Consider the following 17,138-nt stretch of genomic DNA (forward strand, 5'->3'; position numbering starts at 1 on the left):
TTTCCTGTACTGTTCTTAACATAGCCCTGCCTATTCTATACTTACCAATTTGTTCTTCTTAATGCCTGCATCTTTTCCCCCATCTTCCTCCTTCCCCGTCCCGACTGATAACCATCTAAATGATCTCCACATCTATGATTCTATTTCTGTTCTGCTTGTTTGCTTAGTTTGTTTATACTCAATTGTTGATAGTTGTAAATTTATTGCCATTTTAATGTTCATAGTTTCTATCTTTTTCTTAAATAACTCCCTTTAACATTTCATATAATAATGGCTTGGTGATGATGAACTCCTTTAGCATTACCTTGTCTGGGAAGCACTTCCATCAGCCCTTCCATTCTAAATGATAGCTTTGCTGTGTAGAGCAATCTTGGATGTAGGTCCCTGCTTTTCATTTTGAATACTTCTTGCCAGTCCCTTCCAACCTGCAGTTTCTTTTGAGAAATCAGCCAACAGTCTACGGGAACTCCTTTGTAGGTAACTAACTGCTTTTCTCTTGCTGCTTTTCAGATTCTCTCTTTATCTTTAACCTTTGGCATTTTAATTATGTTGTCCCGAAGTAAGCTTCCTTGCATCCATGTTATTTGGGACTCTCTATTTCCTTTACCAAATTAGGAAAGTTTTCTTTTATTACTTTTTCAAACAAGTTTTCAATTTCTTGTTCTTTCTCTTCTCCTTCTGGCACCTGTATGATTCAAATGTTGGTACGTTTGAAGTTGTCCCCCAGCCTCCTTACCCTATTTGCATTTTTCTGAATTATTTTTTCTTTTTGATGTTCTGATTGTTTTCTTCTTTCTTATGTCCCAAACCATTAATTTGATTCTCAGCTTCATTCACTCCACTGTTGATTCCCTGTAAATTTTTCTTTATTTCACTTCGTATAGCCTTCATTTCTGCCTCTGTCTTTTCCTTGAGCATCCTAAAAACCAGAGTTTTGAACTCTGCATCTGATGGATTGCTTATCTGTTTCATTTACTCCTTTCTCTGGAGTTTTGTCTCATTTGGGCCATACTTGTCTCCTCATTTTGGCAGTCTCCTTGTGTTTGTTTCTATGTATTATGTAGCGCTGCTTTTACTCCTTGTCTTAGTAAAATGGCCTAATATAGGTGGAGCCTTAGGTAATTACCTGGGTGGGGCAACCCGTGTGAACCAGGTTGTTGGAGTCTCAATTATGAAGCCACCACTCTGTGGCTCTGTGTGGGGCAGGGCTCAGAAAAGGAACAATGGCCTCTGCCTGACTTCTGGAGTTTTGTCCAGGAGGAAGCTGTCCCCCAGTACTCATTTGCCACACTTCAGTTTCTCCCCATGTGCCACTGGTGCCCTCCAAGCTGCCACGCCAGGGCTGGAGCCCAGAGAGAGTGAGCTGCTTAAGTTCTAAGTCCATTGCAGGCCCTTTAAGAGGAGATGCCTGAGAATCCCACAGTTTCGTCCACCACCCAAACCCCCACTGGTTCTTTCAGCCAGAAGTTACAGGGACTTATCTTCCTGGCACTGGAACCCTGAGCTAGGTGACCTGGTGTGAGACCAGGATCCCTGTTTCTGAGATCTCTGATTTTTATCCACCACACATCAGTGTGGGACCACCCCTTTCCACATCTCTGTCCGTCCTACCTGTCCGAATGTGATCTCTTTAATTCCTCGGTTGTCAGACTTCTATACAGTTCAATTTGCTGACAGTTCTGGGTGATAACTGTTTTTGTAGTTTAGTTGTAATTTTTGCTGTGGTTGTACAAGGAGGCGAGCCATGTTTACCTACGCCTCCCTCTTGACTGGAAGTTCTCTCTCCAATTCCTCATTTTTAAACAAATCCCAAATACTGTATCATTTCAAACATTTTAATTTGCATCTGTAAAAGGTCTACTTTAAAAAATATAAACACTATACCATCATCACACTGAAAAAATAATTGTAAAACACCTTAAAATCATCAAACGTCTAGTTAGTTTTCCTATTTCCACGATGGTCTCATTTTTTTGCTTGTTCAAATCAGGACCCAAATAAGTCCATAAATTGTTTTGGTAGATACATCTCTTAAGTCTCTTTGAATCTTATTCTTTTTCTTTGCAATTCCATTATCCTGTAGTTTTCCAGTCTGGATTTTGCTGTTTAAATCCCTCATTTAATGTGTTTCTTCATTTCCTGTATCTCTAGTAAAGAGGTGGTTAGATTCAGAGGCTTGGTCAGAATCAGATTTGACTTTTGGCAGGACTTCCTCCTAAGTGGCATGTGTATGTCCATTAGGAGGCACAAAACATTTAGCTGCGATCTCTTTTTGATGTTAGCAGTCACTGGTGATCATTGTCTAGATCCATTAATCTTTGGAGGGTAAAATGGTGATAGTCTAACATTCTTCAACTTACCAGCTAGAATATTTCTTTAAGAGCATACTCCAAAATAACTGTGATTTTATAAACTATCATTATTAACTCATGAGAGTAAAATATGAGCTTCAATCTCTTGTAGATACTATCCTTACTCATGCTAAAATTATCTCAGTTTTGGCCAGTGGGAACTTCTTCAAGATGGCTCCTAAATCTTTCTGACAGACCTCTAACAGCCTCCTTGCTTTCTGGGATGACAGTGTTTTCTAGGTTCCTCTTGGGCATTTCTTTCCCTAGGTCTAGAACTAGCCATTTATCCAAGAGTGTCCTAATAAAGCTAATTAAGTCAATTAAGGAGAAGCCTTCTACTTCTGTTTCTAATAAATTCATGTGGTTGCACACCTGTAAATTTTTAAGCATGGAGCTCTCAGATTTAAAAGAAAATTTTTCTCTATATATTACACATGCTAAAAATAGTGGAAATATTCTTACATAGAATGGAAGGAGTATAACTTGATACATCCATCTGCAAGACAAGGTCACAATTTTTATTAATGATCTTTTAAAAACTTTTAACCTGTTCTCATGTTTCCACTGCTTTTTTAGAATTTGGCATCACTTGGGTCTGTCTGCCAAGTCAGATACTATTCTATCTGCTTTCCAGTTCCAACATTTTGTTCTTATCTTTTCTCAAATATTCCTTGTGCTTGTTGGATTATGCTCTTTTCTTTCCACAATCACTGTGATCTTAGCAGAGATTTTAGGAAAGAACAGAAGCTAATAATAAACATTTTGCTCAACCCTCTGTTTTTACCTACCATCTTGTTTTTTATAGGAGAACAGAGACTCTGAAGAGCTTATCAATTATAAAATATATAAATTTCTATTGAAAAGTGCATACATGTATATAAGACACACAAGCAATATAACAATATAGAACACAAGGGCTCCCCTGTATCCTAATAATACAGAGAGTGGGATACAGAAATAATAATGGCAAAAATTAAACTGGTAATAAATGGAAAAAGAGATTCAAATGGAAGTTGTTTTTAATCAAGAACATAAAACCAGAAATGGTGAATATGAGCTCTGTGGGGCAAACCGATCATCTGTTTTGTTACTTAGAAGTCACAAATGCTTTTCAGAAAACTATAATTTCTTACAATTTTAGTGATTTTTCTACAGATGAACTGTCTCTGGTAGCTACTTAAAACTACACCCAACTTACTCTCTAGTTTTGTAAGACCATGACCCTTTAAATCTTGATAATGAACATTTCCTCTTATACTCCTGAAGATGGGATGTCCAGTTTTATAATCCATTTACTAGTGACTTTCCATTAAAGAGATTACACAGAAAACATATATACATAACACATAGACACAGACAACAGCGTGGTGACAGCCAGAGGGCAAGGGGGGTGGGAGGTTAGGAGGAGGGGGGTGAGGTGTGTAAAATAGAGCTGGAAAGAGGCCTTGTTTGGGGTGATGGGCACATAATGCAGTGTGCAGATGAGGTTTTATTGAGTTGTACCCTTGAAACCTGTAGTTTTACAAATCAATTCACCCCAATAAAGTCAATATAAAAAAAGAAAAAAGAAATAATGAGAAATTTAAAGCCTTCTCGAGCACAAGCACCCAAAATTGCACAGCTGCCAAAGACATTAAGTCCTCTTCGGAGAAGTAATAATCATTGGGTCTTGAAATGTACGGACCATAGGAACAGATGTAAGGACTTAAGGAGTAGTTTGTTCAACTTGGAGAAATTTTCAGTTTTCATGAATCTGTGAATATAACAAAAATAAAGTACCCATGCACAAAGTATTGAAGACAACTCAGAAAACAAAAGTGATCAGATAAAGTTGTCTTTTCCCTTAAAGAAGTCCTCCAATCTGTATGATATTGCCTGGTACTATGAAAATCAGCAAGTCTAAAAACTGTAATAATTTATTTCACTGCTGATTTTGAGTTGTTAATGAAATTTAGAAACTGGAAAATATTTTAAACAAAATCTAAGCATTCAATTTTAAGTAAAAAGTAACAAATTTTCAACCATCTGAATTAATCAATATTAATGGTCTCATGAACAAAATTAAACATTATACATTGTAATGTTTCTAAATAAAAGTAACTAAAAAGTATGGCATGTTTACACATTTAACAAACACTACTTATTTACAGCTGGCTTCAATTTTAAAAAAAGAAAGAGAATTAGGGGAGATTATATTCTAGGCAGGGCACCATTCTGGACTTATAATTCTTCTTCTAGATAAGACTTAAATGTCAAATCTCTTTTTATTTGCTATGAATTTGATAATGCAGGAAAATGAGGCTTATATTTTAAAATGTACTTATTAAAGTAGACTTTTAAAATAAATGAGGCACTTAGCATTCAAAACTTCGCAAAACAGGTATGTAGTAGGTCCCCGAATAACTTTCATTCAACATACAGCTATAACTTTGATGAGATGGTGTAGAAATTAGAGTCTTGTTTTTATCAATTAGCCTACGGTAAAACTGGTTGCATTATACATTGTTTCACTTAAAGTCACAGAATTATGAACCAGGTTAAGTGAGGACCTACTGTCAGTAAGGCCAGTTTCCAAAGTGTCAGCTCTTCCACCAAGACAAACACTTTTAAACACATTGACTAGTGATTGGGAATAATGTAAAGTAGTTGAGATAAGTGTTTTTAAAATGTTCAATGTGTATATATAGATATCCAATCATAATTTTTTTACATGGATTCCTAACTAGGAATAAAGATATCTACACTTGTATGGAAAGAGACAACCCTCTTTCTACTTAACAATCTCTTTCATTTAGGAAGGAAAAGTTGCCTTGTGGGAAGCTTCTTTTGTTAGTTCTCAGAGTTCAAAGAGAATGAAACCTTTAAAGTGATTTCATCAAGTCTATTTATTAATGCATTTCAAGTTTCAAAAAACCTTACATCTTTGCACAATACTTAATTTTTCGTAATTTTTAGTAAAAATTTCCAAAGTGAACAAAAAGATACTGTATAAAACACAGTGGACATTAAACTGACAGTAGTATTAGATTTCATTTGTCTTGATCCTTTTGTTTTACCACATCTTGATTTGCCATGGATAGTTCAGTGCACGTATCTCTTTTCAGAAAACATTTAACTTAGACTCAAAATAAAATAGGGCAGTGTGTACCTGCCAAAACCTTACCACAGGATAACATTACAAGCAAGGAGGAAAAAGAAAAAGAAAAAAAAAGTACATGTTCCAAAGTCTACCACACTCAAAAAGTTACTAAGAACTCTTGCAGAGTAAAAGTCACCATTTTAGAAATGCAAACCCACTTTCAACCTTTGCACAGTCCAAAAAACAAAGGCATTTAAATGATTTAAAAGCAATTACATACATATCTACCTACTTGTTTGTTTAGAATTATTTATAGTCTATCTGGGGTTTCATGTACAAAATTTGTCTCTAAATCATGTACAAAAAGCTGCATTTTGAAAAAAGTCACCACATACTGTACAAGTTTACAAGGAAGAGATCCCATTATTTTCTCTAGCATTTTTGGCCTTGCTGGCTTGCGTCACATTATGAGAATGATTGTGTAAACCTTATACTCTTAAGAAAAAAAAAAAGGAAAAAAGAAGTCAAAACACAAATTTTTTCAACTTTCCCTAAATTTGCCTCCTATATGAAGCCAGGAAAATCATAGCCGTTGAATCTAATTTAAGTAATGTAGCTGGAAAACAGAAGCAATAAACATGTCACAAGCTTAAAATATTCTTGTAATGCCCCTTTCCATTCCTGCATAGCAATAAGCCTATTAATACATTAAATGTTTTTGCTTTCTTTCTTTAAAAAGCCAATTATTTACATCTCTTTAAAAAATAATTTGGAATGGGACATTGTGCTGTTTCACCTCCATTGTTCTTAAAATATTTTAGGGAAAAAAATGTCCAAAGGCCTACCTATAATTTTAACTACTAGTTGAGCAAATCACTCTTCTTTAGTGGTTACCAATCACCAGTGATGATATGCTAAAAAAAAGTTCAAATATTTTGATAAAATAAAGACACAGCTTTTCTTCTCCATATCAGACAAAAAAAAAAAAAAAACATAATTAGCATACTTTAGATATATGGAAAATACAAAATAAGAGGTTACAAATAAAAAGAATCATTTCATTGACATAATTTCTACTGACGCATGAATAAAATGTCACCTATCGATTTAAAAATGGAATTGAATTAGAAAGTTTAAAATAAGTAAGCAGAAATCAGACACTTACATCAAGAACTCTGAAGTAGTATGCTGCATATGTCCAGTTTGCACAACACTTAACTGTGTTCTTCAGCATAGTCACTCATGTGCTCTTAGCAGCCATTTGATAAAGACAAAATGAACATAGAACCAACTCCATCTCATAAAAAAGGTAAATTGATTCTCATTTCAAAACTGCCTGTGTAAAGCATTACAGAATCCTGGACCATTGAATACCACCATTCTCTGTTATCCTGAGTATGTCAATTAAACAGTAATTTTTCATTAAGAGCGGAAAAATTTTATAATACAAACATCCATATTGCAATTTCTGTTTACAATTGCACACAGAAGTACAGTGTACGTAAGAAATACATGTCTGCATATAACAAGGTATGTACATTGGCAAGTGATGTCTCCAATGTTGAGGTGGTCGAGCCTCCTAGCCTTGACTGGCAGTTGAAAAAAATATATATATACTTCAATTTGTGATAAAAGTTTATAGAGAGCCAAGTTTGCCTGCAAGTAAAGAAAATGCAGCAACGAAGAACAGGGAACACAGGGCACATAATAATATTCTAAGACTTTGTGCCATTAGGTTAAAAATATCTGTCCATAAGAAAATTGGGTTTCTTTTCCACCCCCCACCCCCAAATTTGAATTTTCAGGCTTTAAAATTTAAGTAATTCCACCTGGTCTGAGGACATGATCTCTTGCCATTTTTTTCTTCAACTCTTATTTGTGAGGGTTTAGTTTGGGGATGATTTAATAGGTGTCTCTTTGGAGTGAAGTTTTCCCATTGTAGGCACTAGGAAGAACCAAGGCAAAAGCTGCAGTTAACGTCTCATGTGTCCCATCTGATAACTCTCCCGTGGCCTCTGGCGCTGGGGTTGCTGAATGGGCTGTGGAGGTCTCCTCCTCTTTAAAGTGCCTGTGAGTCACAAACAAAAGATTTACCCTGAGCTTTATAACCTCTAAAAACAAAGCTGCCATATCAATAAGAGAGGTTCTAGATTGGTACTGTCCAACAGAAATATAAGTCATATGTCATTTTAAATTTTCAGTAGCCATAATGGAAAAAAGTAAAAAATAAAATAATGTTAATATTTTTTATTTCACTTTATCCAATATAGCCCAAATATTATCATTTCAAGATGTGATAAAATAAATTAATGAAATATTTCATTTGTTTTTGTATACTAAATCGTCAAAGTCTGATACATATTTTATATTTAGAACATATCTCAATTGAGACCAGACACTCTCAAGTGTTCAACAACCACAATTTATTAGACTAACATGGATTCTGAGGACAAGATCCATGACAAAGAAATTAGTGTCTTTGAGCAAACAGTTTAATCACTTGGCAACTAAAATGCCTTGTCTATAAAACAGGGATAATAACTAACTCACATAGCCTATTGTGAGGGTGATATGATAATTCATGTAAAAGTATTGAACGCAATTTGTGAGGGTTCAATAAGTGGTGGCTAAGGACTTTTTTTTTTAAGTCTTAAAGGTGGAATTTGCTTAAAGTGAAATCAAGTAGAAGAACTGTTTCATTGAAAGAGACCGTAATTGGTAACACATCTAAAAAGTGTCATGGGGCCCTTGGAAATCCCTAAGAAATGAACATAAATTCCAGAGGGGTAAACATTGTAAATTTATGAAAAGCAATGACATAAAAATCAAATTTCCTCTGATTCCCACAATACTCTCCCAGCATGAATACTGAGCTCTCTTGCCTCAGGACAGGTAAATAAAAGGGAAACAACTGAGGGAAAGTGGAGAAAACTGTAAGAAACCCTCAGTTTTAACCTGCTTTCTATGGGGTAGTAAATGTGGCCTGAGGCAAGAGGCTTCAGGAGAAGTCTGGGAGGTAAAAGAAGGCACTGCTGTCTCCTCTCCTCTGCCACTGCCTTGGGACAATGTCTGCCCCAAACCTACAAGTGAACCCAGTGCTGGTCCAGGAGTCCTGAGGGTGGCACAGAAGCCACAAATATTCTGGGGAAGGTGAGGGAGAAATAGATGGGGACTAAATAATCTGGAGGAGTCGCTCCTTACCCCTTTTCTCCTGTAAATCCCTGGAGCGCATCTGAATCCTCCTAACGCTGTGTGTCCCCAAGAGGTAAAAGGTGAAGACCAAACCTTAGAAGTTGTTTTCAGAGATGAAGACTAAAAGCCTGCACCTTAAGACTCTACCAGGGACTGTATTTCCCTGTAAGCATCATCCCTAGGAAAAATAAGCTTATGTACCAGAAAATATCTGATGAGCATGGACATTAAAAACAATAACAGAAGCACTGGTCCATTAGAATAAAAAGACCAATTATTTAAAACAAAAATTAAAGATTTTACAATATGAAAACAAGAAAGTAAGTATCAAGCAAAAATAAAACTTTCTAGGTCAAAAAGTTTTTAGACACTCAGGATATATTAGCATTAAATTGGTAACCATTAGCTAGATGGACTGATTTAAAAAAAAAAAAAAAAAAAAAAAAACACTTAAAAATCAATTAATTCTTCCAGTAATCCCATTCTCAAGGAGAAAATACTATAAAATCAGTTACTAAAGACTCATTTACAATTCATTTCTACCTGCTGAATGAATTCTGTGTTATAAAAATACATACCTTGCTCAAATTGTCTTACCTGGAAGAGGTTTAGGAGGAGGCAACTTTGGATTACTACTTGGAGTGTGAACACTGCATATCTTAATAAATCCAGCCATTAACATGATCAGCGCAATTCCCATAAGCAATACTGCCCACCAATTATCCTAGAAATAAACAAGATTTTTCTACTGAAAATACTACAAATTATTTTAGAATATTTTATATTATATAAAATACAGAATAGAATATATTACACTTTAGTTTTTAAAGAACATTTGGTTGGGAGTTGTACAGATATCATATGTAAGCACATACATATTAAGTATAAAAAGTATAAAGGAGAAAACAAAAATTACCCATTCTTCACTTCCTAGAGGAAACCACTCAATCTTATTTTCCTTTCAGTCTCTTTTTTATATAATTATGCCATGCACACGGATAAACACAAAACTAGGGTCATCCTGCATATTTATAATGTATTTTCCCATGTTATTAAATATTTCATAATTTAAATATTTCCCTTTTGGCCTATTACTCATACAGACTATGTTTTGTTTGCTTTTAAACCCTCCATTGACTTGAAGGTATATTATTGGGTCAGCCAAAAAGTCCACATGATTTTTTTCTGTAAAATAAAAGACACATTTTTCATTTTCACAAAAACATTATTGATTTGAATACTCTGAGTATGTCATCTATCTCCCACATGGTATAACGTTGATTGTTCTCAAATAATGTCTCGATTTCATTGCTATCAACCTCAACTGGTCTACCTGACCATAGAGCATCATCCAGAGAGAAATCTCTGGCACAAAATTTCACAAACCACTTTTAACATGTTTGATAAGTCACAGCACCTTCTCCATGCACTGCACAAATTTTTGTGTGTGTTTCAGTTGCAGTTTTTACCTTTCTTGAAATAATAAAACATGACAAAAATGTTGCATATTTTCTTCCATCTTTAATATTAAAATAGCTACACAAAAATTCACCAATTTTGATGTTTTTTAAAAAAATGCACGCTGATATGACAGCTGTCACATACAATCTAACAAAACTGTTTCAAATGAAGTTAAAGACAAGTTAAGTGCTACTACAGAAAAATCCAAATGAACATTTTGGCCAACTCAATACCTTAAATTCTACCACTGAAATTTATACTCTATTTTCTCTACTCATTAAAGACTAAAATTCTACCTTTTGTTGAGGCCCCTTTTCCTGTTATTCTCCTTCATTTGCCATTTGAGACCCAGACTACTGTTGTAAAATTATTTTTATACATCTTAATTTTTATTATCTTATACATATGTCATAGTATCTATTATATACATTCATAATGTATTTAAAGATTTATGGTCTTTTTAATATGAAAAGTGAAATGATATGCAAGTTCTAGAAGCAGGCAAATTTTACCCAATCTAAGAAGGGACTAAAAATTTTACTTCTAAATTAAATCAGGTTAAACAAATCAATTAGGTAAACAAACAAAAAAAAAAACTTTCAAAAATTTGTATAATTTTATAGAAAAATTACTGTTGCTATTCTTAATATGTCTATTTTGCAATTCAAAATATTCAAATTTTATTACAGCATGTACAAAACAGTCACTAGTTTAAAACTATGAACCTTCACATTGGCTTAATGCAGATTGTTATAATACATATATAGCTACTGCTAATTAATGAAAAATCTAATTTAAGATTTTCTACCATCTGGGGCCTTATAACAATAGTCTACAACTTCTATACTGTTTCTTTTTTTTTAATCCAGCAGTGACAATGTAATTAAAGTAACAGAAACTAATAAAAAATCCATGTTGTAGCAAAATACCCCTGTGCACTTTTCCATATGTGCATAAAGCCTTTCCTATATATACATATTGTTAATTTAATTTTAAAGGGATCTCAAACTTATAAAGAAGTTACAAGTATAATACAAAGAACTTTTTAAAAACTGGAACCAACTGAGAGTACTTGCTAGCATAATGCCGTTACACCTGAACATTTTAGCACATGGTTTCTGTACCATTAGGGTGTTTTTCTAGATAACCACAACACAATCATCAATCAAGAAATGAGCACTGATACATTACTACCATTTAATCCTTAGACCCCACTCAAGTTTTGCCATTTGTCCCAATGCCATCCAATTTAGAATTATGTGTTATATTTACCTGTCACGTTTCTTTAGTCTCCTGAAATATGGAAAACTGTCAGCCTTTCCTTGGTTTATATAACCTTTGGAAGACTAGCGGCCAATTATTTTTTATCAAAATGTCCCTCAATTTGGATTTCTCAGATGTTTCCTTACCATTATTATTCAGCTCATATATCGTTGGTAAGCATATCACAGAAGTGACACTGTGTCCTTCTCATTGCATCTATTAGGTGACACAGGATTTTTATCTCATTATTAGTGATGTTATCTTGATCACTTGATTAAGGTGTTATCTGCCAAACTTTATCATAAAGATACTCTTTTTTTTTGTAGTCAATGAATATTTTGTAGGAACATACTTTGGGACTATGGAAATATCCTGTTCTTCATCAAACTTTTAATTTATTCATTTATTTATTTATTCCCTCATGGTTTCCTATTTTACTCAATGGGTTATAATACACTACTATCATTATTTTGTCCTTTGGACATGCCCCACAATTCTTTGAGCACTTTACTTTCTGACACAAAGTATAAGTTCTAGGTTCATCTTGTTCTTCCCCTGACACAGCCATTTCTCCATGGAGTCCTGGTTCTTTTTAGAACTGCCCTCCTGCGCAGACACCCTCCTCACAGCATTTATACTCTGACATCCCAAGCCAGCTGCCCCTGAACGGGGCACCTTTCTCACCCTGCTTGTGCTTTAAAATTTAAAAGCTCATAGTGGGCTTCTTCCCTTTCCATCCCTGCCCCACTCAGGTCAGGCTCCAAAACCCTGCTTTGTGCCACTATAGCTCTTCTACCACCCAAGCATGAATGCCTACCTGGCATGGTCTCACCTAATGGCTTAAGAAATAAACTGTTCAAGAAGAGAGTAAGGCCTAATGCAATTCAGCCTTATTGCTGAAAGATGTGCTTTTTAAGAGAACCTACAAATCTATAATTTTTATGTGAAATCTATTCTTAAGTGCTGGCAACTCATCCAAATTTTCTAAAAACAATATATAGACCATACAAGACATGTTTACCCAGCTGAATCTGGCTTGGAAACCATACATTTACAATCTACTTTTCAGAGGCATTTCTTGTATCATCCTACTGAGATTGCCAGATAGCTTTCTAAAATTTCCTTTGGGTTTCTAAAGAAAATGATTTTCAGAGAACAGTTCTCCCTGTGAGTCTTTAGGATAATATTCCCATTCCCTTATTGTATAAATTTTCTATAGTCTCCTGTTGTTGTTGTTTTTTAATTCATCCTCAAATAATAAACCCATTATTTATCAAAAGGCAAGATATAAGGCCTGTCCTCAGTCTGTCAAGTGCTGGTTGACTTCTCTCTTCATTTCTGCCTACTGTCACATGAAGAACTATAAGCACAGCTTCTGTCCTGTTCCTGGCATCCAGACCTTTTAAATATGGCATTTGAAGCGGGATTTTCTTCTACCTCCACTGTCTGGATTTCTGACACTCTGACCTAGCCAAATACATAAAGAACCTACATCACCAGCTTTTACTACTGTATGTGCTCTTCCGTCTCTATACCGGGGATTCTCAACCTTGGTTGCACATTAGAATCACCTGGAAAGTTTTTAAAACTCATATACTTAGACCAAACCCCAGACCTAAATGGGGCAGGGATGAGATCCTAACATCAGTAATTATGTTAAAGCTGCCCAGATGACTTTATTATGCATCCCAAACTGAGAGCTACTGGTCTTTACCAAGGGTCAAAAGCTTTTTTTTATAAAGGGCCAAATAAATATTTTAGGCTTTGTAAGCCATATGGTCTCAGTCACAACTACTCATTTCTGTCACTGTAGTGCAAAAGTAGTCATAAGTAATAGGCAAACAATGAGTAGGGCTGTATATTGCAGTCAGTCCTCCTTATCCACGGGTTTCCCATCTTGGATTCAATCAACTGCAGGTTGAAAACAGTACTATTTTCAATCCACAGATGCAGGGGGCCAACTATATGTGTCCTTCTTTGCCATTTTAAATAAGGAACTTGAGCATCCACAAATTTTGGTACTGTGGGGGGGGGGGGGGGGTCCTGGAACCAATTCCCCATGCATACTGAGGGATGACTGTATTTACAAAAACAGGGAGCATACCAGATTTGACATAGTTTGTCAACCCCTGTTATATATCCACATACAGTATACTCATAGAATGGATACCATTCAACACTCGCTCCTTAGTCCTCTCTATCTTACCACTTGCCTGAGAGTTTCAGGGGAAGCCAAGAGCATCTGACTGGCTGTAGAAAGAGGAGTCCTATAACTGGGAAGAGCTGCTCAGGTAATCAGCACTCACACGGTAAAAAGGAATGGTTTCTGTCTCTGAGTAGATCTAAGAATTATTTCGTGTACTTATTAAAATACAAGATTCTCGGGCCACAACCCTGTAGATTACGATTCAGTTGTTTTGGTTGGTGGAGGGTCTGACCAACTACATTTTAAACAAGCACACCACTAATTAGGATGCAGATCAGTGCTTCATACTCAGTGTAGACATAGTGGCACTGTGGTAAGAGACCATTCTGAGCAACGCAAGAAGTTGAGTGTCCCCAGTCCTCATTCATCAAATGCTAGTAGAACGACTCAGTTACTCTGACATCTACTGTACATTTCCAAACACCCTTTGGGAGGCAGTATGATCTCTAATGTGATCTAATCCATAGGCATAAAGGGTCAAGGGTCTTCTTACTACTTTCAGGCTGATGGCTATTTCTGTTATGGGAGATGCACTTCTATTCCTAATGTCCATTATATTCTCTAACACATTTCCTTCCTTCTAGTCTTCCCTGCTCAAAACCATCTTCCACCTGGTCATCAGTATTACAACTACCTAAAAAGCAGAATTGACTCTGTCACTCCTCTACCTAAAACCCTTCTTCATAATCTTCCCACCAAAGATCTCCAAAATAGACCAGGAAGTGGGAGAAAAGGAAAAAAAGAACTTGAGCACACAATAAGGTGCTTCAAAGTATATATATGATTCCACTTATTTTTTTTTTTTTAAATATACATTCTTACAATAGTATGAACAGTTTCTGAAGACTATACACAAGACATGCATCTTGAGGAGACTGGGCTCCAAAGTAAAAAGAAGCCATACTTTTTAATATATTATTTTGTCAATTAAAAAAAGCAGACAATCACACTTTTCTAAAGGAAAAAAGAAAATTTTTAATTAAAAAAATTTCAGACTATCAGAGGACTTCGGCCAAGATGGAGGCCTAGACAGACACACTGCGTCTCCCTCCACAACTAAGAAGGAATACAACTACACAAAACTAGAGAAGTTCCAGAAAATCAAGCTTCGTGGAAATCCAACACACAAAGATCTAAAGAAGAAATGCTCATCCAGACAGGTAGGAGGGGAGGAGCTGGGGCAGAGAGGACATGGTGTGGTGGTGGCAGGAGTGGCGGCAGCACGAGGTCAGTGGAAAGCGCAGCCACATGTTTTAAAAAGTAGGGAAGGACACCTGGGGAGTACTCCCAGCACCAGCACCAGAACCTGACCAGACCAGACCAGGCAGCTCATGGTCCCAGCGCCAGGGAAAATAAAGCCTCATTGCTTTTGACTGTGCAAACCAGTGGAGGTTGGGGCAGAGGAAGAAACTGCCAGTCTCTCAGCAGAGTCCGCTTGTTTAAAGGACCCTCACAGTCCTAGAACGTCCACAGATCCACCCACTATGGGAACGACGACCAGGGCAACACCTAGAGAGGTGCCAGGCCCATAGAGAAGTGGGAGAAGTGCCTGGAAAAGAAGCGAGTACTGAGCAAACAGCATTGTTCCCTCTCAGCCCCTCCCTCACACACAGTGCCACAACGTGGTGAAACGGGTCGCCCTGCACTGACGAATACCTAAGGCCCCGCCCCTTACAACATAACAGGAGCAACAGCTCCACATAAGACACAGAGGCAAACACAGGAGCCCCTCAAGATGAGGAGATAGAGAAGTATGGCCCAAAAAGGGAAACCTATCGAGGTTCCAATGGGAGAACTAAGTGATGAGGAGATATCCAACCAAACAGACAAGGAGATAGCCAACCTAACAGACGCAGAGTCAAAACACTGGTGATAAAGATGCTCACAGGCTTGACAGATATGCTTAAGTATGGCAAACGCATAAGGGAAGAAGTGAAGGCTATGCTAAAGGAAATGAGGGAAAAATCCACACAAAACCAATGGTGAAGGGAATGAAACTGGGGTTTAAATCAATGATTTGGAATATAAGCAAGAAAAAAACAGTCAACCAGTACAGAATGAGGAAACAAGAATTGAAAAAAATAAGGAGAGGCTTAGGAACCTCTGGGACAATTGTAAACATGCCAACATCCAAACCATAGGGGTGCCAGAAGAAGAAAAGGAAGAGCAAGAAATTGAAAACTTATGTGAGAAAATAATGGAGGAAAACTCCCCAAATTTGGTGAAGGAAATAGACATACAAGTCCAAGAAGCACAGAGAGTTCCAAACAAGCTAGACTGGAAAAGGACCACACCAAGACACAACATGACTAAAATGCCAAAGGTTAAAGATAAAGATAGAATCTTAAAAGCAGCAAGAAAAAAGCAGAGAGTTTCCTACAAAGGTGTGCCTATAAGACTATCAACTAATTTCTCAAAAACTTTGCAGGCAAGAAGAGACCGGCCAGAAGTATTCAATGTGATAGGAGGCAAGGACCTACAACCAAGATTACTCTATCCAGCAAAGTTATCATTTAGAATGGAAGGGCAGATGAATGCTTCCCAGACAAGGTAAAGCTAAAGGAGCTCATCATCACCAAGCCATTATTATATGAAATGTCAAAGGGACTTACTTAAGAAAAAGATCGTCAAAATTATGAACATTAAAATGACAACAGATATAATATATAATATTTCACCTATCACTGCATTTTACATCACATTAATATTTATTAATTTCAAACCATTGTTATATTTTAGGAATAAACTTATATTAAGGTGCAATAAACTCTCATTTGCATATAAAAAAATGACAACAAACTCACAACTATCAACAACTGATTCTAAAAAATAAAAACAAAATCCAAGTAAGCAAACCAGAATAGGAACAGAATCATAGGCATGGGCATCATCTGTAGGGTTGTCAGCTGGGACAGGGAAGGGGGAGAAATGGAGAAATGGTGCGGGGATTAAGAAGCATAATCAGTTGGTACAAAACAGACAGGGGTAAGTTAAGAATAATATAGGAAAGAGTGAAGTGAAAGAACTTATATGCACGACCCATGGACATGAACTGGGGGGGCGGGGGGATTGCTGGAGGGAAGAGGGGTACTGGGCAGAGGGGAGCAAAGGGGAAAAAATTGGAACTACTGTAACAACATAATCAATAAAATGTACTTAAAAAAAAAAAAATATATATATATATATATATACACACACACACATAGTCAGTTATATGGCCAAAAGAACACAAAGTAGAAAAAAGTAAAAATGACAAAAAAAAAAGGGCAAAACTTACTAGTCTAATTTGTTATGTACTAATTACAAGTTTTTTATTTTAACAATCTAAACAATGAAAAAGAGACCTATAGGATAATAAAATGGTAAAACAGGTTATCACAAAAAAACTGTGAGGGAAAAGGAGCAAGACAAGTACTCAAGTCTCTTCAGACATAAAATAATCTACTGTTTTTAAAGATCCCCAGAAAAAGTCAACTATATGATCCTTTCAGTGAATGTTCCAGTGTTTAACTTTCCCTCTCAGCAAATGCACTCTAGACTTCCCATGGATCACAAAACCATGTGGGGCTCAGTTCCTTATGGTGGT

The 17,138-nt window shown here is 36.1% G+C and overlaps 1 protein-coding gene across 2 annotated transcripts in view; it reads right to left on the bottom strand.

The window, feature by feature from the left end:
* Nucleotides 1–5,218: 5,218 nt before the first annotated feature.
* ADAM10 (ADAM metallopeptidase domain 10) overlaps nucleotides 5,219–17,138 on the bottom strand; it is a 135,539-nt gene continuing 123,619 nt past the window's right edge. For both annotated transcript variants that reach the window (XM_090270668.1, XM_090270669.1), the window contains 2 exons: nucleotides 9,220–9,346; nucleotides 5,219–7,498 (listed from right to left, as the gene is read on the bottom strand). In XM_090270668.1, the coding sequence (XP_090126794.1) occupies nucleotides 7,404–7,498; nucleotides 9,220–9,346 (222 nt within the window). In that variant the 3' untranslated portion in view covers nucleotides 5,219–7,403. The remainder of the gene's footprint in view (nucleotides 7,499–9,219; nucleotides 9,347–17,138) is intronic.

This window comes from Furipterus horrens, unplaced genomic scaffold (assembly GCF_987537825.1).
Source record: "Furipterus horrens unplaced genomic scaffold, mFurHor1.1.pri manual_scaffold_3, whole genome shotgun sequence".
In the NCBI taxonomy this organism is placed as follows: domain Eukaryota; kingdom Metazoa; phylum Chordata; class Mammalia; order Chiroptera; family Furipteridae; genus Furipterus; species Furipterus horrens.